We start from the raw sequence: 27,351 nt of genomic DNA, 5'->3' as shown, positions 1-27,351 counted from the left end.
ACTGGGGTAGCTATACTCATAACTAACAAAACTTTAAAACAGCCCTGGCCGGTTTGGCTCAGCAGTTAGAGCGTCAGCCTGCGGTCCACAGAGACCCGGGTTCGGTTCCCACTAAGGGCATGTACCTTGGCTGCAGTTTGTCCCCGGCCCTGGTTGGGTCGTGTGGGTGGCGGCCACTCGATGTGTCCCTTTCACATCGATGTTTCTCTCTCTTCCTCTCTCTCCTTCCCGCTCTATCTGAGTAAAAAATGGAAAAAAAAATGTCCTCAGGTGAGGATAAAAAAAACAAAACAAACAAACAAAAAAAACAAAGGCCATAACTAGAGACAAAGAAGATCATTACATAATATTAAAAGGATAGATCCAACATGAAAATATTTTTTAAACTCTTACAAGATTTTAAGGGAGAGATCAATAGCAATATAGTCATAGTTCAGAAACTTAATACCCCACTGACATTACTGGACAGATCTTCCAGACCAAAAAAAAAAACAAATCAACAAGGAAACAGTGACCTTAAACGACACACCAGGTCAGATTAATTTAATTTATAGTTACAGACATTTCATTCCAAAATGGCAGAATATACGTTCTTCTCAAATACACATGGAACATTCTTAAGACACAGGTTAGGACACAAAGTAAGTCAACAAATTCAAGAAGATAGAAATCATATCAAGCATCTTCTCAGATCACAATGGCATGAAACTAGAAATCAACTACAATAAAAAAAAAATCAAAAACATTCAAACACATGGAGACTAAATAGCGTGTTATTAAACAATGAATGTATTACCAATATAGAAAGAAAGAAATTTTTAAAAGTCCTAGAAACAAATGAAAATGAACTCACTATAACATAAATCTACAGGACATAGCAAAAACAGCCCTGAGAGGAAAGTTCATAGCATTACAGGCCTACCTCAAGAAACAAAAAAAAGCTCAAATAAATGATCTAACCCTACAGCTAAAAGAATTAGAAAGAGAACAACAAGAAAAGCCCACGGTAGAGAAAACCAAATAATAAAAATCAGAGCAGATAAATGACACAGAGACCAAAAAAAAAAAAAAAACAGTACAAAAGAGCAATGAAATCAAGAACTGGTTCTTTGAAAAGATAAACAATACTGATAAACCTTTAGCCAGACTTATCAAGAAACAGAGAAAGAACCCAAATAAACAAAATCAAAAATGAAAGAGGCAAAGTAATAACTGACATCAAACAAATACAAAGGAGTGTAAGAAAATACTATGAACAACTATATGCCAACAAACTGGACAACCTGGGCAAAATGGATAAATTCTTAGAAACATACAATTTTCCAAAACTCAATTGAGAAGAATCAGAAAACCTGAATAGGCCAGTAACAACTAATGAAATTGAAGCAGTTAAAAAAAAAACTGCCGGCAAACAATAAGTCCTGGACCAGATGACTTCAAAGGTAAGTTTTACCAAGCATTCAAAGAACTAACACCTATCCTCCTCAAACTATTATGAAAAATTGAAGAGAGAAGACTTCCAAGATCTTTTCATGAGGCCAGAATTTTCCTAATTCCAAAACCAAATAAAGACACTACAAAGAAAGAAATTTATAAGCCAATATCCCTGATAAACATAGATGTTAAAATCATCAATGAAATATTAGCAAATCTGATCCAACAATACATTAAAAAGATCATACACCATGACCAAGTGGGATTTATTCCAGCGATGCAAGTTTGGTTCACTATTCACCAATCGATAAATGTGACATCACATAAACAAAACAAGGGATAAAAATCACATGATCATATCAATAGACACAGATAAGGCATTTGACAAAATACAGCACCAATTTATAATAAAAACTCTCAGCAAAGTGGGAATAGAGGGATCGTACCTCAACATAATAAAGGCCATATATGAAAAACTGACAGCCAACATCATACTCAACGGGCAAAAACTGAAAGTATTTCCCTTAAGATCAGAAACAAGACAGGGATTTCTGCTTTCTGTCATTATTCACAAATGACATGATACTGTACATAGAAAACCCTGAAGACTCCACCAAAAAACTGCTAGGTTTAATAAATGAAATCAGCAAAGTAGCAGGATACAAAATTAAAATCCAGAAATCAATGGCATTTTTGCACACCAATAATGAACTCTAAGAAAGAGAAACTACAAAAGCAATCCCATTTACCACAGCAACAACAAAAATAAAATACTTGGGAATAACCTTAACCAAGGAGGTAAAAGATCTGTACTTGGATAACTATAGGACATTGAAAAAAAAAAAAAAAAAGAGGAAGATACAAACGGAAGCATATACTGTGGTTCATAAGCAATCTATAGATTCAATGCAATTCCTATTAAAATACCAACAGCATATTTCAGAGGTCTAAAACAAATTTTCCAAAAATTTAAATGGAACCAAAAAAGATTCCAAATAGCCTCAGCAATCTTGAGGAAAAAGAACATAGTTGGAGGGATCACAATACCAGATATCAAACTATACTACAAAGTCACAGTAATCAAAAGAGCCTAGTACTGGCAAAAGAACGGCATATAAACCAATGGAACAGAAGTGACCCCAGAAATGCACCCACACAGACCAACAGACCCCAGAAATGGATCCACACCAATATGGCCAATTAATATTCGACAAAAGAGGCAAGAACATACAATGGAGTAAAGATAGTCTCTTCAATAAAATGGTGTTGGGGAAAACTGGACAGGTACATGCAAATAAATGAAACTAGACTACCAACTTACACCACACATCAGAATAAACTCAAAATGGATAGAAAACTTAAGCATAAATCACAAAACCATAAAAATCCTAGAAGAAAACACAGGCAATAAGATCTTAGACATCTCATGAAGCAGGATTTTTACTGATACATCTCCTAGGGTAAGAGCAACAAAAGAAAAAATAAACAAATGGGACTACATCAAACTAAAAAGCTGGGTACAGCAAAAGGAAAAGGGAACCCACTGTATGGGAGAATATATTTGCAAATGATACATGTAATAAGGAGTTAATTTCCAAAAATATACAAAGAACTCACACAATTCAACACCAGGAAGACAGATAATGGGTAAAGGACCTGAATAGACACATCTCCAAAGACATACAGTATGATGCCCAATAGGCAACTGAAAAATTGCTCAAAGCCACTAATTATCAAAGAGATGCAAATTAAAACTACAATGAGGTATCACCTCACACCTGCCAGAATGACTACCATCAATAAATCAACAAACAACAAGTGCTGGCAAAGGTGTGGAGAAAAGGGAGCCCTAGTACACTGTTGGTGGGAATGCAGAATGGTGCAGCATACTGTGGAAAACAGTATGAAGTTTCCTCCAAAAATTAAAAATGGACTACATCCTTAGAATCCCAAAACACCAATCAAAAAGAATATATGGACCACTATGTTCACAGCAGCATTCTTCACTATAGGTAAGATCTGGAAACAGCCCAAGTGTCCATCAGCAGACGAGTGGATAAAAAAGCTGGGGTACATTCACATAATGGAATACTATGTGGTTATAAAAAAGAATACCTTACCCTTTGCAATAACATGAATGGACCTGGAGATTATTCTGCTAAGTGAAATAAACCCATCAGAGAAAGACAAGTATCACATGATCTCACTTATATGTGGAATCTAATGAACAAAAAACACTAATGAATTTTGTAGATCCAGAGGCATGGATGCGTGGAAGAGAATGACAGATGTCCGTGGGGAGTGGGTGGATGGAACAGGGAGAGATTAACCAAAGAGCACATATGCATAACCCATGGACATAGATAATAGTGTGGTGGAAGGAAGGGGGACAAGAAGGAAAGGGAAATGGGGGGACATCTATAATAATGTCAACAATAAATAAATTTAAAAAAAGAAAACAACCTGATTAAGAAATGGGGCAAATATCTTTACAGATACCTCACCAAGGAAGATCTAGAAAAGGCAAATAAGTATATAAAAAGATGCTTCAGCCCTGGCTGGTGTGGCTGAGTTGGTTGGGCTTCATCTTGTGCACCAGGAGGTTGCAGGTTCAATTCCAGTCAAGGGCACACGCTGGGGTTTTGGGCTCTCTCTCCAGTAGGGTGCATGCAAGAGGCATCCGATCAATGACATCAATGTCTCTCTTTCCCCTTTCTCTAAAAATCAATAAACTATTCTTTAAAAAAACATAAAAACAACAATATAAAAAGATGCTTCATGTCATCATATGTCATCAACGAAATGAAAACTCGAAACAATGAAATACCACTATACACCTATTACAATGGTGAAAATGTAAAATAACACCACCAAGTACTGGGGAGGGTTCAGAGCAACAGAAACTCTCACTCATTGTCAGTGGGAATGTAAATTTGGCAGTTTTTTATAAAACTAAACATAATATCACTATATGATCCAGCAATTATACTCCTCAGCATTTACCCAGAGAAGTTGAAAACCTATCCACACAAACTTATCAACATGGATGTTTACAGCAGCTTTATTCATAACTGCCCAAACGTGGAAGTAACCAAGATATCCTTCAGTCCGTGAGTAGATAGATAAACTGTACAATGTCCGAACAATAGAATATTATTCCATACTAAACAGAAATGAGATATCAAGCCATGAAAAGACAGAGAAAAATCTTAAATGCATATCACCAAGATGAGAACCAATCTGATAAGACTACTTACTATATGATTCTAACTATATGATACTCTGGAAAAGGCAAAACTATGAAGACAATAAAAAGCCAATGGTTGAAGGAATTAAGAAGTACAAACTGGCAGTTACAAAACAGTCACAGGCATACACAGTATAGCATGGGGCATACAGTCAATAATATTGTAATAGCTATGTACCAGACTTATTGGGGGGATTGCTTTGTAAGTTATACAAACATCTAACCACTACGCTGCTGTACACATGAAATTAGTAATACTGAATGTCAACTGAATTCAAAAATGAAAAAAAAAAGTCAGTGGTTGCCAGGGGTTAAGGAGAAGGGAGGGATGAATAGTTGGAGCACAGGGATTTTTAAGGCAGTGAAACTCCTCTTTAGGAGATACTATAATGGTGGATACATGACATTATACATTTGTCAAAAGCCACAGAATGTGTAACACAAAAAGTGAACCCTAAGGAAAACTCTTGACTCTGGGTGATGATGTGTCAGTGCAGGTTCATCAATTGTTAACAAATGTACATCCGGGTAGAGGACTATGCTAGTGTGGGAGGTTAGGGAGTGGAAGGGGTATACACGAGAAATCACTGTACCCTCTGCTCAAGCTTGCTGTGAACATAAAACTGCTCTAAAAAAATTAAAGTGAATTATTTAAAGTCCTTTGGAAAAAAATGAAGAGGCACTCAGACTTATTCTTTCACCATGAACACTTAAACAAGAGATAGTGATGCCTTCAAAGTAGAGGAAAAATAATTCTGAATCCTGTACCCAAAAAAACCAACTGACATTTACATTCATGTATGAGCTCAGAATTCACATCTCACACAAATCTCTCACTGTTTTGGAGGATACATTTCAGAAAACGAGAGAGAAAAGTATCATAAACACACAAGAGCCAAGCAACCACAGACATTAAGGACAAAAGGACTTTGGTGAAGATGGCCGAGACCCATACAGATGGAGCAAGAAACTGGGGGCTCAAGGAGAGTTGTCTCCTAGAAGCCGACACCACACAGTAGGAAGATGAATCACTCATATCACAAAGGTTAAGAACTGACATTTTTCAAAAGACTTCTCTGAAAGGAGGAAAGAAAGAAAGCGCGGTGAGGACAGTACAAGGAAGACCACAGTGGCCCTTCCCAGACAAGATACTCAGCCTCACACTTAAACTACACTGAGACACACCATTTCTCACCCATCAGATGGACAAAAATCCATGCAGATGATAACATTCTACTCTGGCAAGACTGTGGGAGAAAGAAGCATTTACACACTGCTTGCTGTTAGGAACAAAAAATGGCACAAAGCCATGGAGGGGATTCTGATGGCATCTCACAGAATTACACAGGCATCAGATTTGATTCCCTCCTACTGCTGGGCATCTATCCCAATGACACAATGGAAGACATACAGACCAGCCTATTCGCTGCAGTTATTGTTTCTAACAGCAGAAACGTAGAGACCACCCAAATATACAAATAACTGACTACTGAACAAAGGAATGTGCTACACCACACTCTGGAATTCTATGCAGTTGCAAAGAGCTATGAGGAAGATCCCTGTATATTGCTAAAGAGTGTCACCAAGACAAACAGGTAAGTGGCAAACACAAGCAACACAAGAGCAGATAGATATGTATGTAGTCACTGGGCACTGGTGTCAGTTTGTAATACAAAGTGGATTATATCACCCACCTCAGCATCACAGAGTTTTCAGTGGAAAATAGAACAAGATCCTTTACTAGGTAGCTACATCTATTTGTTGATTAGAGAAAAGAAACGAGAGCTGTATTTACAAATTTAACTGTTTTAGGACTCACAAAATAGTAATCTAAACTGCCCTGGTCAGGTAGTTCAGTTGGTAAGAGTATTGTCCCAATACCCAAGGTTGTGGGTTCAATCCTGGTCAGGGCACATATAAGAATCAATCAGGGGGGTGAGGGTGGATGAGATGGAAGAAGGCACAGAGGGAATAAACAGTGATGGAAAAAATAAATATTCAACCAATTGGGCCCTTGACCACTTGGCTCAGTTGGTTAGCACAACACCCCAATGTGCCAGGGTTTTGGGTTCAATCCCCAGTCAGGTAACATACCAGAGTCAACCAATGAATGCCTTAATAAATGAAATAACAAATCAATGTTTCGCTTTCACTTTCACTCTCTTCTTTCTCCTCCCTTCCTCTCTCCCTAAAATCAGTAATTTTTTTAAAAAGAATCAACCAATAAATGCATAAGTGGAACAACAAATCAATGTTTCTCTTCCTTCCTCTCTCTCTAAAAATTCAATCAATAAATAAAAAATAAAAATGAAAACTGTACTAAACTATAATGAGTAAGAAAAACTACATATACTCAAACCATTCTAACAGAAGTTCATTTAAACACATGTTCCAAAACTACCAACTTTTAACTTAACTGATGTGAATTCAGACGTTCCCAAGATAAAGACCAAAGTTTGTTCCAGCAACTCATCTGGATGAGCAACACTCAACAATGCCCCTCCACACCATGCACACAGCCTCAAGCCCTGTCCGTTCACTAATTCTTCCTCTGACAGCACCTTTTGTTCCTGTGAAAGTTCCCTGGGAAGCTGTCAGGGTGATACTCTTCCTGCTCCTCGGCAATTTAATACATAAGCCCAGATTTGAATGACCAGCAGTGTCTCTGGGGGTGTCACTTGAACAGACAGTAAAGGGGTATGACTTTATAACTTTTAAGGTAAAATCAGGAAATCTGATATGTGATGAATATGTTCACACAGCAGGAAATCGGAAATCTCATCCCTAGAGAAAACACCCACAGATACTGGCATGTGGCAGCCCCAGTGATATGCATGAAGCCCACCAGGCAACAAGGCCCATTGTCACACACAGGTCCAATCAACCTTCTGTGCGAGGGGATCATCTTAGGCTGGAAAAGATTTAAGAAAACCCTCCAGATAAATGAGACTAAAAGCAAGAGACACAAAGACACACATAAGAGGTAGAGCTAATTCAAGAAATGCTTTTTAAAAATATAATTTATAGCCTCAGAAATATAAGCTACTTGCATCTATGAAATAAAAAGGAAAAAAAAGAGCTCTCAGAAATTTAAAGTGCTTACTGAAAAAACTTTTTAAAGGTTGTAAAATAGCACTGGCTGGTGTGGCTCAGTTGGTTGGAGTGTCGTCCCATGCTCTGGAAGATCATGGGTTCAATTCCTGGTCAGAGCACGTACAGGAGGTAACTGATCGATGTTTCTCTCTCACATCAATATGTTTTTCCCTCCTGTAAACTTCCCTCCCCCTCTCCTCCCTTTCCCTTCCTGTCTCTAAACATATCCTTGGGTGAGAATGAAAAAAAAAGAACCCTGGCCAGTTTGGCTCAGCGGTTAGAGCGTCATTCCGGAACAGAGAGGACTGGGTTCGGTTCCCGCTAAGGGCACATACCACGGTTGCAGTTTGTCCCCGGCCCTGGATGGGGTTGTGTGGGTGGCAGCCAGTCGATGTGTCTCTCTCATGTCAATGTTACTCTCTCTCTCTCTCTTCCTCTCCCTCCCGCTCTATCTAAAAATAAATGCAAAGGGTCACTTCCAACCTAGAATCTATTGCCCCACCAAAGACTGAGCATGACAGTAGAATAAAGACAATGTCGACACAGGATCTCAAAAAACAAAACAAAACGAAACAACCATCTTCTATATACATTTCTGAAAAATGTACTTGGCTCAAACGTATTCAGTGTTTATACATTAATTATAAGAGAAACAATAAATATAATTTTAGCCAAACACTTTATTAGGAGGCTAGTGGGAGAGGGAGATGTTATGTGAAAGGGCCAAAATCTTCAACAGATGATGAGATATAATACCTAAAATTGTCAGAGCAAGAGAAATGTGTATACTTATGTTTATAAATTTTGAAGGTAAAACATAGAATAAATGAAGTGTCCACTTTTCTTTTTAAATAAATATTGTAACTGTTGAATGATTTTTTAAAATACTGATTTTATAGAGAGGAAGGGAAGAGAGAGAGAGAGAAAGAGACATCAATTCGAGAAAGAAACATCCATTGGACAGTGGAAGCACATACCTGGTTCATGGATTGGAAGAATTAACATCATTAAAATGTCCATATTACCCAAAGCAATCTATAGATTCAATGCAATCCCCATCAAAATACCAACGACATATTTCTCAGAACTAGAACAAATACTTCAAAATTTCACATAGAACCAAAAAAGACCCCGAATAGCCACAGTAATCTTGAAAAAGGACAAAGTAGGTGGGATCACAATACCGGATAGCAAGTTATACTACAAAGCTACTGTAATCAAAACAGCCTGGTACTGGCACAAGAACAGGCATATAGACCAGTGGAACAGAACAGAGAATCCAGAAATAGACCCAAGACATTATGCTCAATTAATATTTGACAAAGGTGGCAAGAGCATACAGTGGAGTAAAGACAGCCTCTTTAATAAATGGTGTTGGGAGAACTGGACAGCTACATGCAAAAAAACGAAACTAGACCATCAACTTACACCATACACAAGAATAGACTCAAAATGGATAAAAGACTTAAACGTGACCCATGAATCCATAAAAACCATAGAAGAAAATGAAGGCAACAACATTTCAGACATCATATGCAACAGAATTTTCACTGATACATCACCTACGGCAACAGAAACAAAGAAAAAAATGAACACATGGGACTACATCAAACTAAAAAGCTTCTGCACAGTAAAAGATACAATCATCAAAATGGAAAGGCAACCCACTATATGGGAGAGCATAATTGCCAATGATATATCAGATAAGGGGTTAATTTCCAAAATATATAGAGTACTCACACAACTCAACAAAAGGAAGACAAAGAACCCAATTAAAAAATGGGCAGAGGAGCTAAATAGACACCTCTCCTAACAGGACATACAAATGGCCAAGAGACATGAAGAAATGCTCAACATCACTAATCATCAGAGAGATGCAAATTAAAACAACAACGAGGTATCACCTCATACCTGCCAGAATGGCCACCATGAACAAATCATCAAACAAGTGTTGGCGAGGGTGTGGAGAAAAGGGGACTCTAGTACACTGCTGGTGGGAATGCAGACTGGTGCAGCCACTGTAGAAAACAATATGGTGTTACCTCAAAAAATTAAAAATTCAATTGCCATTTGATCCAGTGATCCCACTTCTAGGAATATACCCTAAGAAGCCTGAAACACCAATCAGAAAGAATATATGTACCCCCATGTTCATAGCAGCACTATTTACAATAGTTAAGATCTGGAAACAGCCCAAGTGTCCATCAGTAGACAAATGGATCAAAAAGTTGTGGTACAGCCCTGGCCGGTTTGGCTCAGCGGTTAGAGCGTCGGTCTGCGGTCCCAAGAGACCCGGGTTCGGTTCCCGCTAAGGGCACGTACCTCGGTTGCAGTTTGTCCCCGGCTCTGCTTGGGTCGTGCGGGTGGCAGCCACTCGATGTGTCCCTTTCACATCGATGTTTCTCTCTCTCCTTCCCTCCCACTCTATCTGAATAAAAAATGGAAAAATGTCCTCGGATGAGTATAAAAAAAGTTGTGGTACATATACACAATGGAGTACTATGCAGCTGTAAGAAAGAAACATCTCTTATCCTTTGAGACGACATGGAGGGACCTGGAAAGTATTATCCTCAGCAAAACAGCCAAGCAGAGACAGACAAATATCACATGATCTCCCTTATTTGTGGAACATAATAAACATAACAGTCTGAGGAATAGGGTAGACCCAGAGACATGGAAGTAGGGTACAGACTGACAACCCTCAGAAGAGGGGGTAGTGGGGGGAGGGAAGAGATAAGACCACAGAACTTATATGCATGTATGTATACCGATGGACAAGGACAACAAAGCCGGGTATGGGGTGGGGGGATGGGGAGGAGGAGGTGTCAATGGGGGGAAAAAAGGAGAAACATCTGTAACAAAAATAATAAAACATTTTTAAAAAAAAGAAAAAAAGAAACATCCATTGGTTTCCTTCTGCATGTGCCCCAACCAGAGATGGAACCTGCAACCTGGGTATGTGCCCTAACCAGGAATTGAACCCGCCACCTTTTGGTGCACAGGACAATGCTCCAACCAAGCCATACCAGCCAGAGCTAGAGTGCCTACCTTTTTGCTAGACATCTTTGGCACTATTTGACATTTTAAACTGTGAATTTTTATTAATTTGATAAAAACAGAATCAAGGTTCTTAAAATATTTGAATTCAATAAAGCAAAAAATAGTTGTTAAAACTGAATGGTAGGTAGGTACATGGATATTTATTATTACCATTCCATGTACCTAACAATCTGATTAAAGTATGTCATAAAAGTTCAGCCTTTGGTAAACTAGTAAAATTGGAGACTAAACTCTAAAGGAAAAATATATGAAAAAAGTTATACCATATACTAGGACTGCTGCCCAATGTCATTAGGTATATAAACCTGTTATTTTAAAAATAGAAATCCTTGCCCTGGCCGGTTTGGCTCAGCGGTTAGAGCGTCGGCCTGCGGTACGGAGAGACCCGGGTTCGGTTCCCGCTAAGGGCACGTACCTCGGTTGCAGTTTGTCCCCGGCCCTGGTTGGTCGTGTGGGTGGCAGCCACTCGATGTGTCCCTTTCATATCGATGTTTCTCTCTCTCTCTCTGTTCCTCTCTCTGCCTCCCACTCTACCTGAACAAAAAATGGAAAAATGTCCTCGAGTGAGGAAAAAAATAAATAAATAAAAATTAAAAAAATAAAATAAAAATAGAAATCCTTAATATATTGAACTAGAGATGTGAAAAAAAATGTAGAAGTTCACTTTTCTAATTTTCACTGATCATTCACACTCTATGTTAAACACAACCCAACCTATTTACTACAGGGGGCAGTTTTAAATTCTTTGACATTCCTCTCATTCAGCACAGCACTGCTCCCTCTGCTGAAACCTGGACAGGCACCTGGACTGCCTCAAGGAGCCGAAAACAGCAGAAGTGAACCTGTAAGACTTCCAAGGCTCAGACAGAAGAGACCATGCAGCTGTTCCAGTTTCTCTTGGGATACTTCCCCTGGGATCCTCCTCCATATGGGAAGCCAAGCTACCCCAAGGCTTTGTGTAAATGTACCACAGCTTTTCTATCCACTCATCTATTGATGGACACTTGGGTTGTTTCCAGATCTTAGCTGTTGTAAATAGTGCTGCTATGAACATATATTCTTTCTGATTGATGTTCTAAATCATATTTTTAATGCAAAGCTCAAAATACACTTAGTGGAAAACAGATAAAACAGATTTGTAACTCCGGTAGACCACACAGAGTGCTGCCTTCTAGAGAAGAATCTTCCTTTCTGGAACGTATATGTTTCCATGAACTTCTTTAAAATTGTATCCTGAAGTTGTATTTAGCAATGCCAAAAACAATGAGCTTATTTATGTTACTTGAAAAAAAATCCACCAATCCATTTTTGATACTGTGTAGACTGCCGATTTACTAAATTTTCAACTAGATGCTAAAACGCTCCAGAACAAATGTAAGAAAGGTGAAACAGGAAAACTCTTAAAAGTAACGAGCAAAGCTTCTAGCATCCTAAGATATCAATTATAAAAAGCCAATTACTGTCAAGTTTTCTTTGATTCTTTTATGGAAATAAATGATTCTTCACCAACTTTCCCCCTTTCAATAAAAATCTTTGTGTGAACACTCTTAAATTAGAAATTTTTACAACATAAAGACGTCACCAGGTTGCTGCAGGGGCCATGCGGATATGTTCTTAGTAGCAGAAGTACAGTGATAACTACTATCTCATTTACTGTATGTTGAGCATAAAAGTCACTAGTCTGGAGACCCCTTAAAACACCAAAAAAAATAAAAATAATAAAATTAAAATTAAAAAAATAAGATCAAAGTACTGGCAGGTTAACAATCTCTCCCTTAAAAATAGTAGCACCCCTGGTTTAGCTCCTTCAGTTTATATACACACCACTTTAATCAGCTTGCTCTCCACCTAAGAAGATGATTTCAAAATTAATGAAGAAAATAGGAGTGTTAAATTTGGAATAGTATGCATAAAAAGAAGTTTGGAAAATCAAACTATTTTAAATGACAGAAATGTGGAAGATTTCACTGATCAACAAAAACTTGACAGCAATTTTTACAACTAATGAGATGAAAGAGAAAATATTTTATTGTAACCAGTATGATCACCAATAATAATGCTTTTTGTACAGCAGCTATAATGTGCCAGGCACCTATCTAAGCACTACACACACATAAGCTCATTTATTCCTCAGAATATCCCCAACAAGTACCTACCCTAACAGTTCCATTGTTTAGATGAGATCAAGATACAAAATGCACCAATGTTCATGGGGACGATGAGTGAGATAGAGCTATGAAAGCTAAGACAAGAATAACAAACTCTCAGATGACTTACACTTCACTGTCATCGACATTGAAAGTTAATCTTATTGACAAATATTGAACAGTTACATCAATATTATCATTATAATGTAATATAATAAAAGAGAAACTAAAATAAAAGAGATAAGGAATACTAAAAATCTGAATCCCACCCTGGCCAGTTAGACTCTGCAACTAGGGCATCAACCTGCGGACCAAAGAGTCTCTCAGGTTCAATTCCCAGTCAAGGGCACATACAGTTCAATCCCCAGCCCTGGTTGGTGTGGTGCAGGAGGCAACCAATCAATGTGTCTCTCTCACATCAATGTTTCTCTCTCTCTCTCTCTCTCTCTCTTCCCCCCTCCTTCCCTCCCTCCCTCCCTCCCTCTCTCTCTGAAGATCAATGGAAAAATATCTTCAGGTGAGAATTAAAAAAAAAAATCTGAATCCCTGTGGCTCTTCTATACAAGGGAATTCCAAATACTATAGTTAATAAATATAAGAAATAGTTCTAAATTACATAGCAACCATTTCTGTAAGATTGACTTCAGTAACATAATTCTCAGATTCATTTATCAAAGAACCTTAAAATGTTATGACAGACTTTATTCAAAACTCAAAGGTACTTCTGGAAAGGAAAAGAGCCCAAGTCCTAGAGAAAACATCAATGACCTATTTTATAATATAGCCTATGAAGATTTATCTTGCTTTGAGGATGAGTGAAAATCATGCAAAGTCTAAACTTCTATTCTAGCTGTATTAGCTGTGTGCCACAAAAACAAGAATAATTTCTATTAGTCGTCTGCACACATTTCATTCCAATAAAGTTCTTTCAAATAAATACACAAAAAATAAAGTTTATCTTTTTTCCTTCAGGTTGCTATAAATAGCCTAAACCTTTCTAACTCTAATACGCATTTATTCACCTCACTTTTACTCCTTCCTTCAAAAAGAAATGACAATTCCATTATTGACTATAATCCTATTAACTGGATATTTACAATTCACTTGCTAAGTAACTTGCTAGAAGGTGAGACTACACACACACAAAAATTAATATGATCCTTCCTCCCAAAAAATTAACCCTGTTTTTCACATGTATATGCATGACACACTGGAAATCACAAGCTTGAGCAAACCACTAGGAATCACGTGGAGGTGCTCCTCAACTCGACAGCTGTTTTCAGTTCATCCAGCGAGGTGCAGAGAGCTGCACTGCCTACCTGCATCAGCTCTGGACCGCTGGCCAGGTGTCTTCCCGAATGGGGTCTTCATTCATCTGTATTTAAGTGAGCAGCAGAGCTGCTGAACTAGGGTGAAAATTCAGTATGCTCCAATGTGAAACTGCACAGAACTTCAGCGTTCTTGTTAATCCATCATCGAAGTGCCTCTTTCACAAGTTCAGCAAAAACACATGAAATCATAAGCACTCTGTAAAACAGTGAAATAACAGTTCATTACTACAGCATCACAAGAGCAAAATTATCCAAGCAAGCCATCAAACATGACATCACATTTTAAGGATAACATTAGCTAAAATGTATCCTGCCCAGAAGCAATTACCTTTATTTCCTCAGAAGTGAGTGCCCAGGACAACTCACAGTCAAGTAAAAAAAGGCAGTACTAGAGCCTTCAAAGAAGAAGCCTGGGGGGGGGGGCATTTGCAAGACCCCAAAGTACAGTTCTTTAGAGGTCAACTGAAACACAATATAGCCCCCTGCTTCACCCACTGTAACTCCACCCATTTTGCTGCCAGAAGTCAGAAAAAGGTGCTGCTGGGTGTCAGGAAAGATTTAGACCGGCTTGGCCCATCTCCTTGATGGGAGACAAACACCCATCGACCCATAGCATGAAGGCAGTGACATGTGAGGTCAGGGCAGAGTAATGATACATTTTTTTTTAATCCTCACCCGAGGACATCTTTGCATTTATCTTCAGATACAGCGGGAGGGAGAGAGGGGGGAAGAGAGAGAGAGAGAGAAACATCGATGTAAGAAAGACACATCGACTGGCTGCCACCCACCCGACCCCAACCAGGGCCAGGGACAAACTGCAACCGAGGTACGTGCCCTTAGCGGGAACCAAACCTGGAACTCTCTGGTCCACAGGCCGATGCTCTAACTACTGAACGAAACCAGCCAGAGCACAAACTAATTTTTTTTTTAATAATTTTTCTTTATTGATTTTATAGACAGAAGAAAGGAGATAGAAACATCAATGACAGAGAACATCAATTGGCTGCCTCCTGCATACATACCCCCCACTGGGAATCGGGCCCACAACGTAGGCATGTGCCCTGGCCGGGAATCGAACCAACGACCTCTTCTTGGTGCATGGGTCGACGCTCAACCACTGAGCCACACAGGTCGGGCTAACTGGTACAAATTCTTAACCATATAAAACTTTTATATTCAAGGAAAATAGATTTAAAAGTGAATACATTGTATAATTCACTCATTCCATAAATGTTCACAAGTGCCTACTGTTTGGAGGTTATGTAGGAGGGGAGAAACTGTACACCAATAAGTAAGGAAAACCGTGTCTCAAGTGGCAATAACTAATACTGAGAAAGACACAGAAGCAGCACCTTTTCTGGAGGTGACTCTTCCCAGTGCAAGGTCCCAAGTGCTCTTTCCTAAGAGCTGCACCTGCTTGCCTCACAGCACCAAAGACTTTAGCAGACTAAGCAGAGGGCAACGCTGTGAGGACAACAGGCTGGTCACCCACTTTCCCTAAGAGTCCATCAAGAAGCCTCGCAAGCCTCGCATCCCTCTACCTTGATCAGCACCACACATCTCAGCTTCCTTAAACTCCCCCCACAATGAGCTATCCTTACCTACTGCTATCCCACCGCCTTCTACTCCTTGTCTGCCCAAACCTCTCCAAGGGCCTTCTGGAAGGCAGTCTGTCTGTAGCAAAGTCTGCCTAGGTCCCTCTTACGCCCAGCAGCTCTCTGCTGTAGAAAATATCCCCACTGTCTAGACTACACACTCTCTCCCACCTGAACACCCCACATGAAGGCACGTGTCACAGCACCAGTAATGACAGCCACCCCTTTTGCTGCCCCTTTTTCCTACTAATCCTGTCTGTACACACTTTGAGGACTTTGGTACCTGCTGTACCTCTTTTTCCACCACTATCATCACATTCTTGGTGACATTGATCCTTTCAACAACCTGCCCCCTCAATTCTTCAACATCCTCACTTCACACTATAGACTCCCTCATAAGCCACCTGTCTCAGGTCACAACCACTCATCACCAATAACTGCAATACCCCTGGAATCTTTGTTTCAAATACCTTACACTCAAAACCACCTCTGATCATTCCATTCTCCAACACTAACACCCTCACCCAAACAATTATTTGATGCAACCATCACCTCCATCATGACCACTTTTCCACTGTCCTAATTCAGTGCAGATTCCATGGATTGTCAACCACTATAGGGACTCCTTGCTTTTCTCCATTTTCTCCTTCTTCTTCCTGTCACTTTATGCTAAAACCGTGAACTGACTCCCTGCCTGCATGTCCACAATTTAAGCTGATAAGTGTGGTTGAAAAACTGCTAATTTATAATCTCATGTCCAAAGTGAGCATTCAAGAATACTACCCTGATCTCAGCAGATAAGCTGGCTACATGCTAAGACAACAGAAGCAAAGAAATACCTTCCCACCACCAAGTTTATCAACTGACTGCTAACCTCTGCTGCTACAGTAACAGATGAACTAGGTTTAAAGTCAACCCTTTCACCTATCTTATCTAACCCCTCTGTCTTCTGCATCCCTTTTTCTCTCATCACTAGAATCCATTAGCATACAATAATACATGAAATAGTATTTCTGAACGTTAAAAATATCCCATGAGCCCTGGCCGGTTTGGCTCAGCGGTCAGAGACCTGGGTTCGGTTCCCACTAAGGGCAAGTACCTCAGTTGCAGTCTGTCCCCAGCCCTGGTAGGGGTCGTTTGGTGGCAACCACTCCATATGTACCTTTCACATCGCTGTTTCTCTCTCTCTCCCCCTCCCTCCCTCTCTCCCCTACTCTATCTGAATAAAAAATGAAAAAATGTCCTGAGATGAGGATAAAAAAATAAATAATAAATTTTTAAAAAATCCCATGACACTGCTCCTTTTATCTACTTCTCTTCACAAGGCTACTTCAAAGACTGAGGAATACTTTAATTCCTCAAATTCAATGTACCCTATCTTAATAAGTTACATTGGTTCTGTAACAAGAATAATTTAGCTTACTAATCTTCTAACAGGTATTCACCCTGCTCTCTAGGATATTTAAGCTTACCATTTTCTACTGCTTACCCCTTTATTAAAATTTTCAGGTTGAACTTGTTACTTTTAAAAAGTACAGCCCTTGCCCAGCTGGTGTGGCTCAGTGGATTGAGCATCTTTCCATGGATTGAGAGGTCCCAGTTTGATTCCGGGTCAGGGCACATGCCCTGGTTGTGGGCTTGATCCCCGGGGGGGGGGGGAGGGGGGGTTGCAGGAGACAGCCAATCAATGTCTCTCTCTCTTAAAAAAAAAAATTAATAAAACATCTTTTTTAAAAAAGAGACTAATGTGAGATGAGAGACTCAATGAGTAAACCCTGAATGAATGGTTTGGAGGGAAAAAAAGTTAGGAGATATTTAAGACAAATGGGAAAATTTAAATAGGGGCTAAACAGTATTTAAAATTATGTAATTATCATTAACCTTTAAAAGCATAATTACATTGTGGTTATGCGTGAGAATATTCTTGTTTTTAGGAAATGCATGCTGAAATTTCTAGAGGTAGAATGTCATCATGTCTGCAGCGAACTTCAAATGGTTCACCCAAAGAAAACAATGTATACATAAGAATTCAGTGAAAATGAGAAAAATATTAAATTTTAAATCTAGGTGAAGAGCATACTAATGTTCTTCTTTTAACTTTTATTTCAGACTTCCGGTCAAGATGGCGGGTAGGTAAACGCGGTATCCGTCCTCCCACAACCACATCAAAGTTACAACAAAACTACAGAACAACCATCATTCAAAACCGCCTGAAATCAAGCTGAATGGAAGTCGTACAACTACGGAATTAAAAAAAAAAAAAGAGCAGCTACATCCAGACTGGTAGGACGGGCAGCGCGGTGGCGGCGAGACAGGCTGGTCCCACACCCAAGCGTGGTGGATAAAAATCAGGAGGCTCCCGCGGCTGGGAAAGTCCTTCCTGAGGACTGAGGGGTCCCCGTCCCACACCAGGTGCCCCGTTCTGGGTTCCAGTGCCAGGAAGAGAAGTCCCCATAACTTCTGGCTGGAAAAACCAACGGAAACTGAGGCTCAGGGAAGCTGAAGTGGCTGGAGCCCCAGGCAGCTCCTTAAAGGGCCCGCACACGGACTTATCGGACTCTCTCCCTCTAAGCTCGGAGGGGAGGCAGCTCGAGGGGCACCAGAGACATACAGGGAAGAACTGAGCTGTTTGGCACTGGAGCGAGGGCTGGAGAGGGGGCTTCCTCGGGGACAAACGTGCTGTAAGAGGCCTTTGTTCCTTTGGTGAGCCCTTCCCGGGGGCGGCAGACAGAAGCCATATCTGGGACTCCAGCAACCTGGCTCACACTGGTAGCCCCGCCCTGCTGACTCCCTGAGTCCCCGCCCCACCCCACCCAACTTTCAAGCCCACCCAAGCTGTTGCCACTTGCTTAACCATAGGATTGGCCTGTCTTGGATCCTGCTTCAGGTTTTTCCTAAATTCTTTCAAATGAGCAGCGTCGGGTCTCAGCGAGCCCCATACCTCTCATTAAGTAATACACAGAAACAAACACAGGGAGGCAGCCAAAATGAGGATACAAAGAAACAGGTCCCAAATGAAAGAACAGAACAAAACCCCAATAAAAGAACTAAGCGAAATGGAGATAAGCAACCTAACAGATACTGAGTTCAAAATACTGCTTATAAGGATGCTCAATGAACTTAGTGAGAACCTCAGTGAAGTTAGTGAGGGCCTCGAGAGCATACAAAAGGACCAGTTAGAAATCATGGATACACAGTTAGAATTAAAGGAGGCATTAACTGAAATAAAGAATAATTTACACAGCTTCAATAATAGAGTATGTAAATCCAAGGAGCAAACCATCGATTTGGAATATAAGGAAGCAAAAAATCCCCAATCAGAACAGCAAAAAGAAAAAAGAATCCAAAAAACTGAGGATACTGTAAGGAGCCTCTGGGACAACTTCAAGCGTGCCAACATTCGCATCTTGGAGGTGCCCGAAGGAGAAGAGAGAGAACAAGAAATCGAAAACCTGTTTGAAACAATAATGGCAGAAAACTTTCCTAACTTGGTGAAGGAAACAGACATACAAGTCCAGGAAGCACAGAGAGTCCCAAACAAGATGCACCCCGAGAGGCCCACACCAAGACACATCATCATCAAAATGCAAAAGGTTCAAGACAAAGAGAGAATATTAAAAGCAGCAAGAGAAAGGCAGCTAGTTACCTACAAGGGAGTACCTATTAGGCTGTCAGCTGATTTCTCAAAAGAAACTTTGCAGGCCAGAAGGGAGTGGCAAGAAATATTCAGAGTGATGAAAACCAAAAACCTACAACCAAAATTACTCTATCCTGCAAAGCTGTCATTTAGAATTGATGGACATATAAAAACTTTCCCAGACAAGAAAAAATTAAAGGAATTCATCACTACCAAACCATTATTATATAAAATGATGAAGGGTCTTTTTGAAGAAAAAGATAAAATGTATGAACAAACAAAATGGCAATGAATACATATCTATCAACAATGGAATCTACAAACAAAATGAACAGGTAGAACAGAAACATTCTCATAGATACAGAGAACATTTTGTTGGTTGCCAGTTGGGAGGGGGGTTGGGGGAATGGGTGAAAAAGGTGAAGGGATTAAGAAGCACAAATTCATTGCTAGACTGACAAACCTCAAAGGGAAAGGGGTTGGGGGGGTGGGAAGAAATAAATCAAAGAACTTATATACATAACCAATGGACACAGACAATAGTGTGGGAAAAGGTGGGAGGGGGGCGGGAGTGGGGAGGAGGGGGTCAATGGGGAAAAAATGTGGAACATCTGTAATACATTTTACATCCAAAAATAAAAATTTGGAAAAAAAAAACAAACTTTTATTTCAACTTAAAATTTTTCATAATAAAAAGTCGGGGAGCCCGGCCCATATGGCTCACTGGATTAAACATCACCACATGGACTGAGAGGTTCTGGTTCTATCTCCAGTCAGGGCACATGCCTGGGTTGCTGGGCTTGATCCTGGGAGGGGGAGAGGAGGGACAGAGGCAGCCGATTGATGTTTCTCTCTCACATCAATGTTTCTCTCTCTCTCTCCCTTCCTCTCTCTAAAAAGAAAAACGTAGGGGAAACAAAGATCCTGCTTTGCCTTTGCTAAATCCATCTTTACTAAATACAGTGAACTGTCCAGGCTTGCAATTTTGCCAAATCTTCTTTAAAATTCTGACAGTTGTATGACATGACTGCTGCTGGATCCTCAAACCCCATCAGGTAGATCTGGGACAGGGCGGTCTGCTTTTTGTAAACCCCCACCCCAAGACTGTCTAATCAACCGTGCCCCTGTACCTCAGGGGTGCTGGTTCCTAGAGCAGGCAGCATGTATGGTGTTTTGCTTTCTCTGAAGCAGCCCACACACCAGTGCCCGCCATCCATCCTGCTATCCTATGTATAATCCTTTAGCCCCTGCCATGCAGCACAGAGGGTATCCATGTTTTCTTGCCTCTACCCCAAGGTGCACCTTGTACTTAAGTTCCCTTAATAAATTCTTGATGTAATGCTCAAGTTGTCAGCTTCTTTCTTTGGTCTCTCAGCCCAGAAAAATGTTTCCAACAGCAATGAATTTAGTTTTGAACCTCAAAATTCTCTTTCTATAATGATCTCAAAAGGGATCAAAAGAGTCTCATAAACTATTTCACAGAAAAACAAGCGTCCCAAAGCACACACTGTGTCAAGCACTGTGGTACATGGATCAAAACACAGGATCTTCTCAACCATCAGGAGGCATATACTATAACTGTTCTATTTTGGAAATGTAAAGACCACAGCACAGAAGTTAAAATAGCTCATGTTCAGTCATGGACTGCAAGTAGCATTGCTCAGATAAATTTCCTATTTCAAAAATAAACACACAGCCCCTCTCCTTTCCTCTCACTCTAAACATCACTTTTAAAAAATTATAAACAAACACATAAATTGTTCCTACTAAGGAAGAAAGCACCACAAAAATCAACCACCCTATTCTGTCTCCAAAAAGGTGAAGAAATAGTGTTTCAACATTTCAGATATTAAAGTAGTAATAAACCCTGGATGGTTTGGCTCAGCAATTAGAGCGTCAGCCTGTGGTCCAGAGAGACCCAGGTTCGATTCCCGCTAAGCTAAGGGCATGTACCTCGGTTGCAGTTTGTCCCTGGCCTGATTGGGTCGTACAGGTGGCAGCCACTTGATGTGTACCTTTCACGTCGATGTTTCTCTCTCTCTCTTTCCCCTACTCTATCTGAACAAAAAATAAAAAAATGTCCTCAGGTGAGGATAAAAAAAAAGTAGTAATAAACACAAAACAGAAGTTATGTATCAAGCCCTGGCTGGTTAGGGCATTGGCCTGCAGACCAAAGATGGTAGGTTCAACTCTGGTCAAGGGCGTGTAACTGGTTGCAGGTTTGATCGCCGGCCCCAGTCAGAGTAATTAATGTGTCTCTTTCACATCAATATTTCTCGCTCTCCCTTCCCTTCTACTCTCTAAAAATAAATGGAAAAATATCCTCAGGTGAAAATTACCAACCCCAAAAAAAAGAATTTATATATCAAAATATTTGCTGCCAACTGCTAACACCAAACAGTGCTGTGTTTTATCTTTTTGTTAATCCTCACCCAAGGATATTTTTTCCACTGACTTTTAGGGGAGAGGGAGAGAGAGGGACAGTCTGGAAGGAGGGAGGGAGGAAAGGAGAGAAAGGGGGGGAAGGGAGAGGGAGGAAGGGACAGAGATAAACATCAGTGTGAGAGAGACACATTGATTGGTTGCCTCCTGCACTCACCCCGACCAGGGCAGGGGATCGAACCTGCAACTCAGGTATGTGCCCTCGATCAGGAATCAAACCCGAGACTCTTCGGTGCACAGTCCAACACTTTAACCACTAAGACACACTGGCTAGTGCCAAACAGTGCTATTTATAAAAAGAAAATATATTTCTAAAGTTGTCCAGAAGAGATCTAAACACTTGGATCACTATTGGAAAAGTACACAGAGCACCAATAGTCAAACACAACAAGTGTACACAGAAGTTGGACTGTCAAAAAGTTACAATAAAACTGTCATTACAGAGGATTCCACATGGTGGGAGGAATATATGTTATCACAAATAGCTATGTAAAAAAAGATAAAATCTAAATAGGACCTAAGTAGTAAATAAATTTCTTAATTATGATATAGGAGTTACAAAGATATATATCCTTATTTGAAGAAGTCTCATAATGCTGAAAATTTATTGTACCTTTCAAACAGCATAAAAACAAAAAATATTAGTACAGCAAAATATTAGCACATGAATGTCAATGGAGTGTGTATGGCTATAACTCAGCTATAATTTTAACGTTTCTATGTGTCGGCTATTTCAAACTTTCATTTTAAAAGTTTGGGGGGAAAAACAGCAGAGAGAGGAGAGTACCACGTTTGAAATTGATGGCAACAATGCAGGCTTACTGCAGATGCTTGACAGTCTGCAACCTATCTTCAAAGTCCTGATTTTTAAAAATAGATTAAGAAAAGATAGCAAAATATCTGCAATTCCTGAATCTAGGTGGTGAACATACAGATGTTCAATTGCCTATTTCAATTTTTCTATATGATTGAAAATTTTTTCAATAAACACTTAAGAGGTAAGGGTCTATGGTTTCAGATTCTGTAAATCTGGAAAGAAAAAGCACTGGCATGTAACTCAGAACCTTCCCAGGTAGCTAAAAGAATTTCCTAGAAAGCCCAATCACAAATGCTTCAATGGATGGCATCTAAAGACAACATTCTAGAGGCCTCCACTGTAGGCTGTCCCGTTGGCTAAAATTTCAAAATTAAAGGATTCAATCTGAATACAGCATTATTAATTACCTAGTGTTTAGCTATAATACCTACCAAGTCCATAACTTAAGGCCTTCAGAGCCCCAATCTCTCATACCAATATAAAAAAAATTATTAAACAGCCTAAATCACTAAAAATCTAAACACTAAGTTCTAATATAAAAGCTGTTAAATAAGAGCAAAATTCACAGGTACCATGAATCTATATGGGGGGAAAAGTCTCTCTTCATTTTTCTAGACTTCATCTGAAATATAGCACTTCCTTCTACCATAAATACAGGCAACTGTGAACTAAAAGAGGCTATGCAATAAACCTGACAAGCTCAGGGGGCCACACAGCAGGCCTGACAAGCTCAGTGAGTAAATGTACCCACACAGTATGGTCTGATCATAAATTCCCAACTGGGCCCTGGCCGGTTTGGTTCAGCGGTTAAAGCGTCGGCCTGAGGTCCTGAGAAACCAGGGTTCGGTTCCCGCTAGGGGCGCGTGCCTTGGTTGCAGTTTGTCCCCGGCCCTGGTCGGTTGTGTGGGTGGCAGCCACTCGATGTGTTCCTTTCACATTGATGTTTCTCTCTCTCTCTCTCTCTGTTCCTCTCTCTCCCTCCCATTCTACCGGAACAAAAAATGGAAAAATGTCCTCGGGTGAGGATAAAAAAAACAAAAAAACATAAATTCCCAACTGGGCAGGGGCAGGTAGTTACACCCCAAGCCTATTGCTTTCCTTAGTAAATGGTTAATCTTTACCTTAAGAGAGCCCGCCCTATGTTTTTATGCATCTAGAAGAACATACCTTTAAAATGGCAGAATACGTTTCTTTCCAGATCCCTCGGAGGCGCAGCCGTGGCACCAGAGCACAAGACTCCTCCTTACCTTGTTACCAGCGTACCATCTCTGTTTACTCTATTAAGTGTTAACTCTCCTGCACTCACCAATGCAAAAGATGTATGTATCTCTCCAATTTGCTTTTTTTAATCCACTCCTAGATATTTCCCCATCTTGCTTTCCCCCACCTCCTTAATGTACCACCAAAGGATTGCATGAAACCTTCCTTACATTCTCTCCTTTGTTTCCAATGTACAAAAATGAACTGCAAGCCGTGGCCGGTTTGGCTCAGCGGTTAGAGTGTCGGCCCCCGTACCAGAGTCCCAGGTTCGGTTCCTGCATGTACCTCAGTTGTAGTTTGTCCCCAGCCCTGGTTGGGGTTGTGTGAGTGGCAACCACTCAATGTCTTTCTCACACAGATATTTCTCTCTCTCTCTTCCTCCCTCTCTACCTCCTGCTCTATCTGAAGATGCATGCAAAAATATCCTTGGGCGAGGATAAAATAAAAGGTAAAAAAAATAAAAGATAAAATAGTTATATAAAAAAAATGAACTGCAAAACTGCCATTCTCTCCAGAGCATTTTCTCAATTAGTAAGATCCTGCTTCTGGGCATGTCCTCAGACTTGGCTTGAATCAATGCTTATAAAATTTTTCAATAGGTCCAAACATTCTTTTGTCAACACAACAAACCACAGTATTATTACTAGTGCCTCTTTCTCAATCATAGAAATCACAGATCTTTCTAAAACAATGTACTCGTTGCAGATCTCAAAATAGCTGTTCAACTCATCAACTACTAAATTAAGTTACTAGGCACATCACAGAATGGACATGACAAGAGTGGATCAGCCATCAGGTCATTAGTGATCAAACTGTAAAAACAGAATTGGTGACTAATGTAAAACAAAGAATTTGGCTGGCCTTTGTCCCAGTTCTTGGGAAGTACCCTCTAAATCTTTGGGATTTCCTGAGTGACAGGAAGGAGCTCTTGTGATTCAGGGTGGGCCCCTAGATTGTTTCTCCAGATGGGGGCTGGCTAAACCAAAAAGACCAACCATGGGACAGAGGATTGGGGCTTTGAACTCCATAATAGTAGTCCAATTTCCAGGGAGGGAAACTAGAGACTGAGTTCAACTTCACGGCCAGTAAATCATGCTTACATAATAAAACCCCAATAAAAACCCTCAACAGCCCTGGCCGGTTTTGCTCAGCGGTTAGAGCGTCCGCCTGCGGACCGGAGAGACCCGGGTTCGGTTCCCGCTAAGGGCATGTACCTCGGTTGCAGTTTGTCCCCGGCCCTGGTTGGTCGTGTGGGTGGCAGCCACTCGATGTGTCCCTTTCACATCGATGTTTCCCTCTCTCTCTCTTCCTCTCTCTCCCTCCCACTCTGTCTGTACAAAAAATGGAAAAATGTCCTCGAATGAGGATAAAAAACAAAACAAACTCTCAACAATGAAGCTGGAGTGAAACTCATCAACAATGCTCCGACTCCATGCAGTTCCTCATCCACATACCAGAGGGTGAATGATGATCCTAACTCCACTGAAACAGCTTCCCTCAGACCCTCCTGAACCTCACCCTAGGCATTTCTTCTTTTGGCTGGTCCTGATTTCTATTCTGCTGTAATGAAACTATAATTCATAAGTATAACACGAGTTGTTCTAGAAAATTACTGAGACTGAGTCGTGAGAACCCCACATTTGTAGCCAGCTGGTCAGAAATGTGGTGGCCTAGGCCGCCAGCTTGCAGCTGATGTCTGCAGTAAAGGCACTAGTGTGGACAACAGTGCCCCAGCCTGTGAAATCTGACTTCACTCTGAGTTATCTCTAGTATTCCCTACCATCATTTGTTGATCAATATCTGAAAGGAGATAACTCAAAGACCACCTCAATAGATTTTTTGATAAAGCATCAAAAGTTGTCATTTTAGTACCTTAAAATATAAAATTTATCTGTATTTTAATTATGTCTTGTCACTTACCACATTAATAAAGACACTGTTACTTAAAATTGTTTTCATATTTTTATTACTATTAAAATACAATTGATTTTTTGCGATCCCGTGTTTTATTATATTCAGAAACATCCTGAGAAAGCACCCCCAGTTTCACCAAACTGCCAAAAGGTCCATGGCCCAACAACCCCCCACCTAAAGCTACTGGCAACAAGCAACTCTGAATCCTTGAAGTGTCTTTAAAGGGTACCTGCAGGCATCAATGTAAAGAACGAACACCTCCTGGTATGGATGGATTAATAATTTAGACCTCCCCTGAAAGCTAAAAAAAAAAATCAAATCTAAAAAGACACCCCTAACAGAAACTATCAGGAACACCAGGGTTTCTTATTGGAATGGCTAATCACAATCAGAGGAGCCTGGAACACCTTGTCACACCAGAATCCAGGAAGACATCACTGGAGTTGTGTCAAGAGAGACAAAGGGGGTTGTTCTACACTATTTTCTTGACATTTTCTATGACACTCCTTTAACAACAACTTGAGTACATACACACTGACACACTACCTATGCTTCAAGGCATCCAAGAACCTGAAGATAGAAAAGCTCACAAAGGCACAATCTAGGGACTAAACCCCGCATTTGGAACCACTTTTACCCCTGAGAGCAGCTGCCGAATGTTAAGGGACAGCTGAAAGGCTGAAGCAGAACTCGGGGCCTGCCAGAGGAAGAGAAGGCTGGTGAGCCCAATGGCACGAGAGCTGGAATCCCAAACTGCGCTCAGGAGCTGGAGAAACGGTAAGAAACCGGGCTAAGTAAGAACTGCAGCCAGCCAAACGTCATCTTCACCCTAAAACTGAACTGAAGTGATCCCAGGCTGTCACCTCCCTCAGACACCCGGCAGAAGCACAAGTCCTTTTTAAAAAATATCCTAGACCCCAATAATTTCAAACAATTTTAAAAACATAATCTACTGCATGTATTCACATGCAATCCAGCCTCAAAACAAAATAAACCTTGGAGAAACAACAAATAAGAGACCAAACAGGCAAACCCATGGGGCTACCAGGTACTGAAGTTGTAAAATCATGATTTAAAGGTAGGGGGAGAAGGGTACAGAAATAAATAAAATTATTAAATGAAAAACAAAATAACTGTATTATGTTCAAAGAGATAAGACGTAAGATAATAAACTCTGATAGAAAACTAACAAAGAACCAGATTTCCCAGAAGTAAAAAAAAAAATACAGTAAACTCAGTAACATTAACAGTAGACTAATCTTATTAAATATTAATGAACAAAGAAAAATCAGAATATCCAGAATGAAGCATGGAGAGGGTAAGAGACTGGGAAGATCTAACACACATTTAAATTGACTCTCAAACATTACCACA

The 27,351-nt window shown here is 40.2% G+C and overlaps 1 protein-coding gene across 1 annotated transcript in view; it reads right to left on the bottom strand.

Moving 5' to 3' along the window:
• SPIN1 (spindlin 1) overlaps positions 1–27,351 on the bottom strand; it is an 87,947-nt gene that overhangs the window by 44,638 nt on the left and 15,958 nt on the right. Inside the window, exon 2 of the mRNA XM_036261365.1 lies at positions 14,301–14,508. Coding sequence (XP_036117258.1) covers positions 14,301–14,352 — 52 coding nt within the window. The 5' untranslated portion in view covers positions 14,353–14,508. The remainder of the gene's footprint in view (positions 1–14,300; positions 14,509–27,351) is intronic.

This window comes from Molossus molossus, unplaced genomic scaffold, assembly GCF_014108415.1.
Source record: "Molossus molossus isolate mMolMol1 unplaced genomic scaffold, mMolMol1.p scaffold_m16_p_14, whole genome shotgun sequence".
Taxonomy (NCBI): domain Eukaryota; kingdom Metazoa; phylum Chordata; class Mammalia; order Chiroptera; family Molossidae; genus Molossus; species Molossus molossus.
This window is presented reverse-complemented; position numbering and strand designations above follow the sequence as displayed.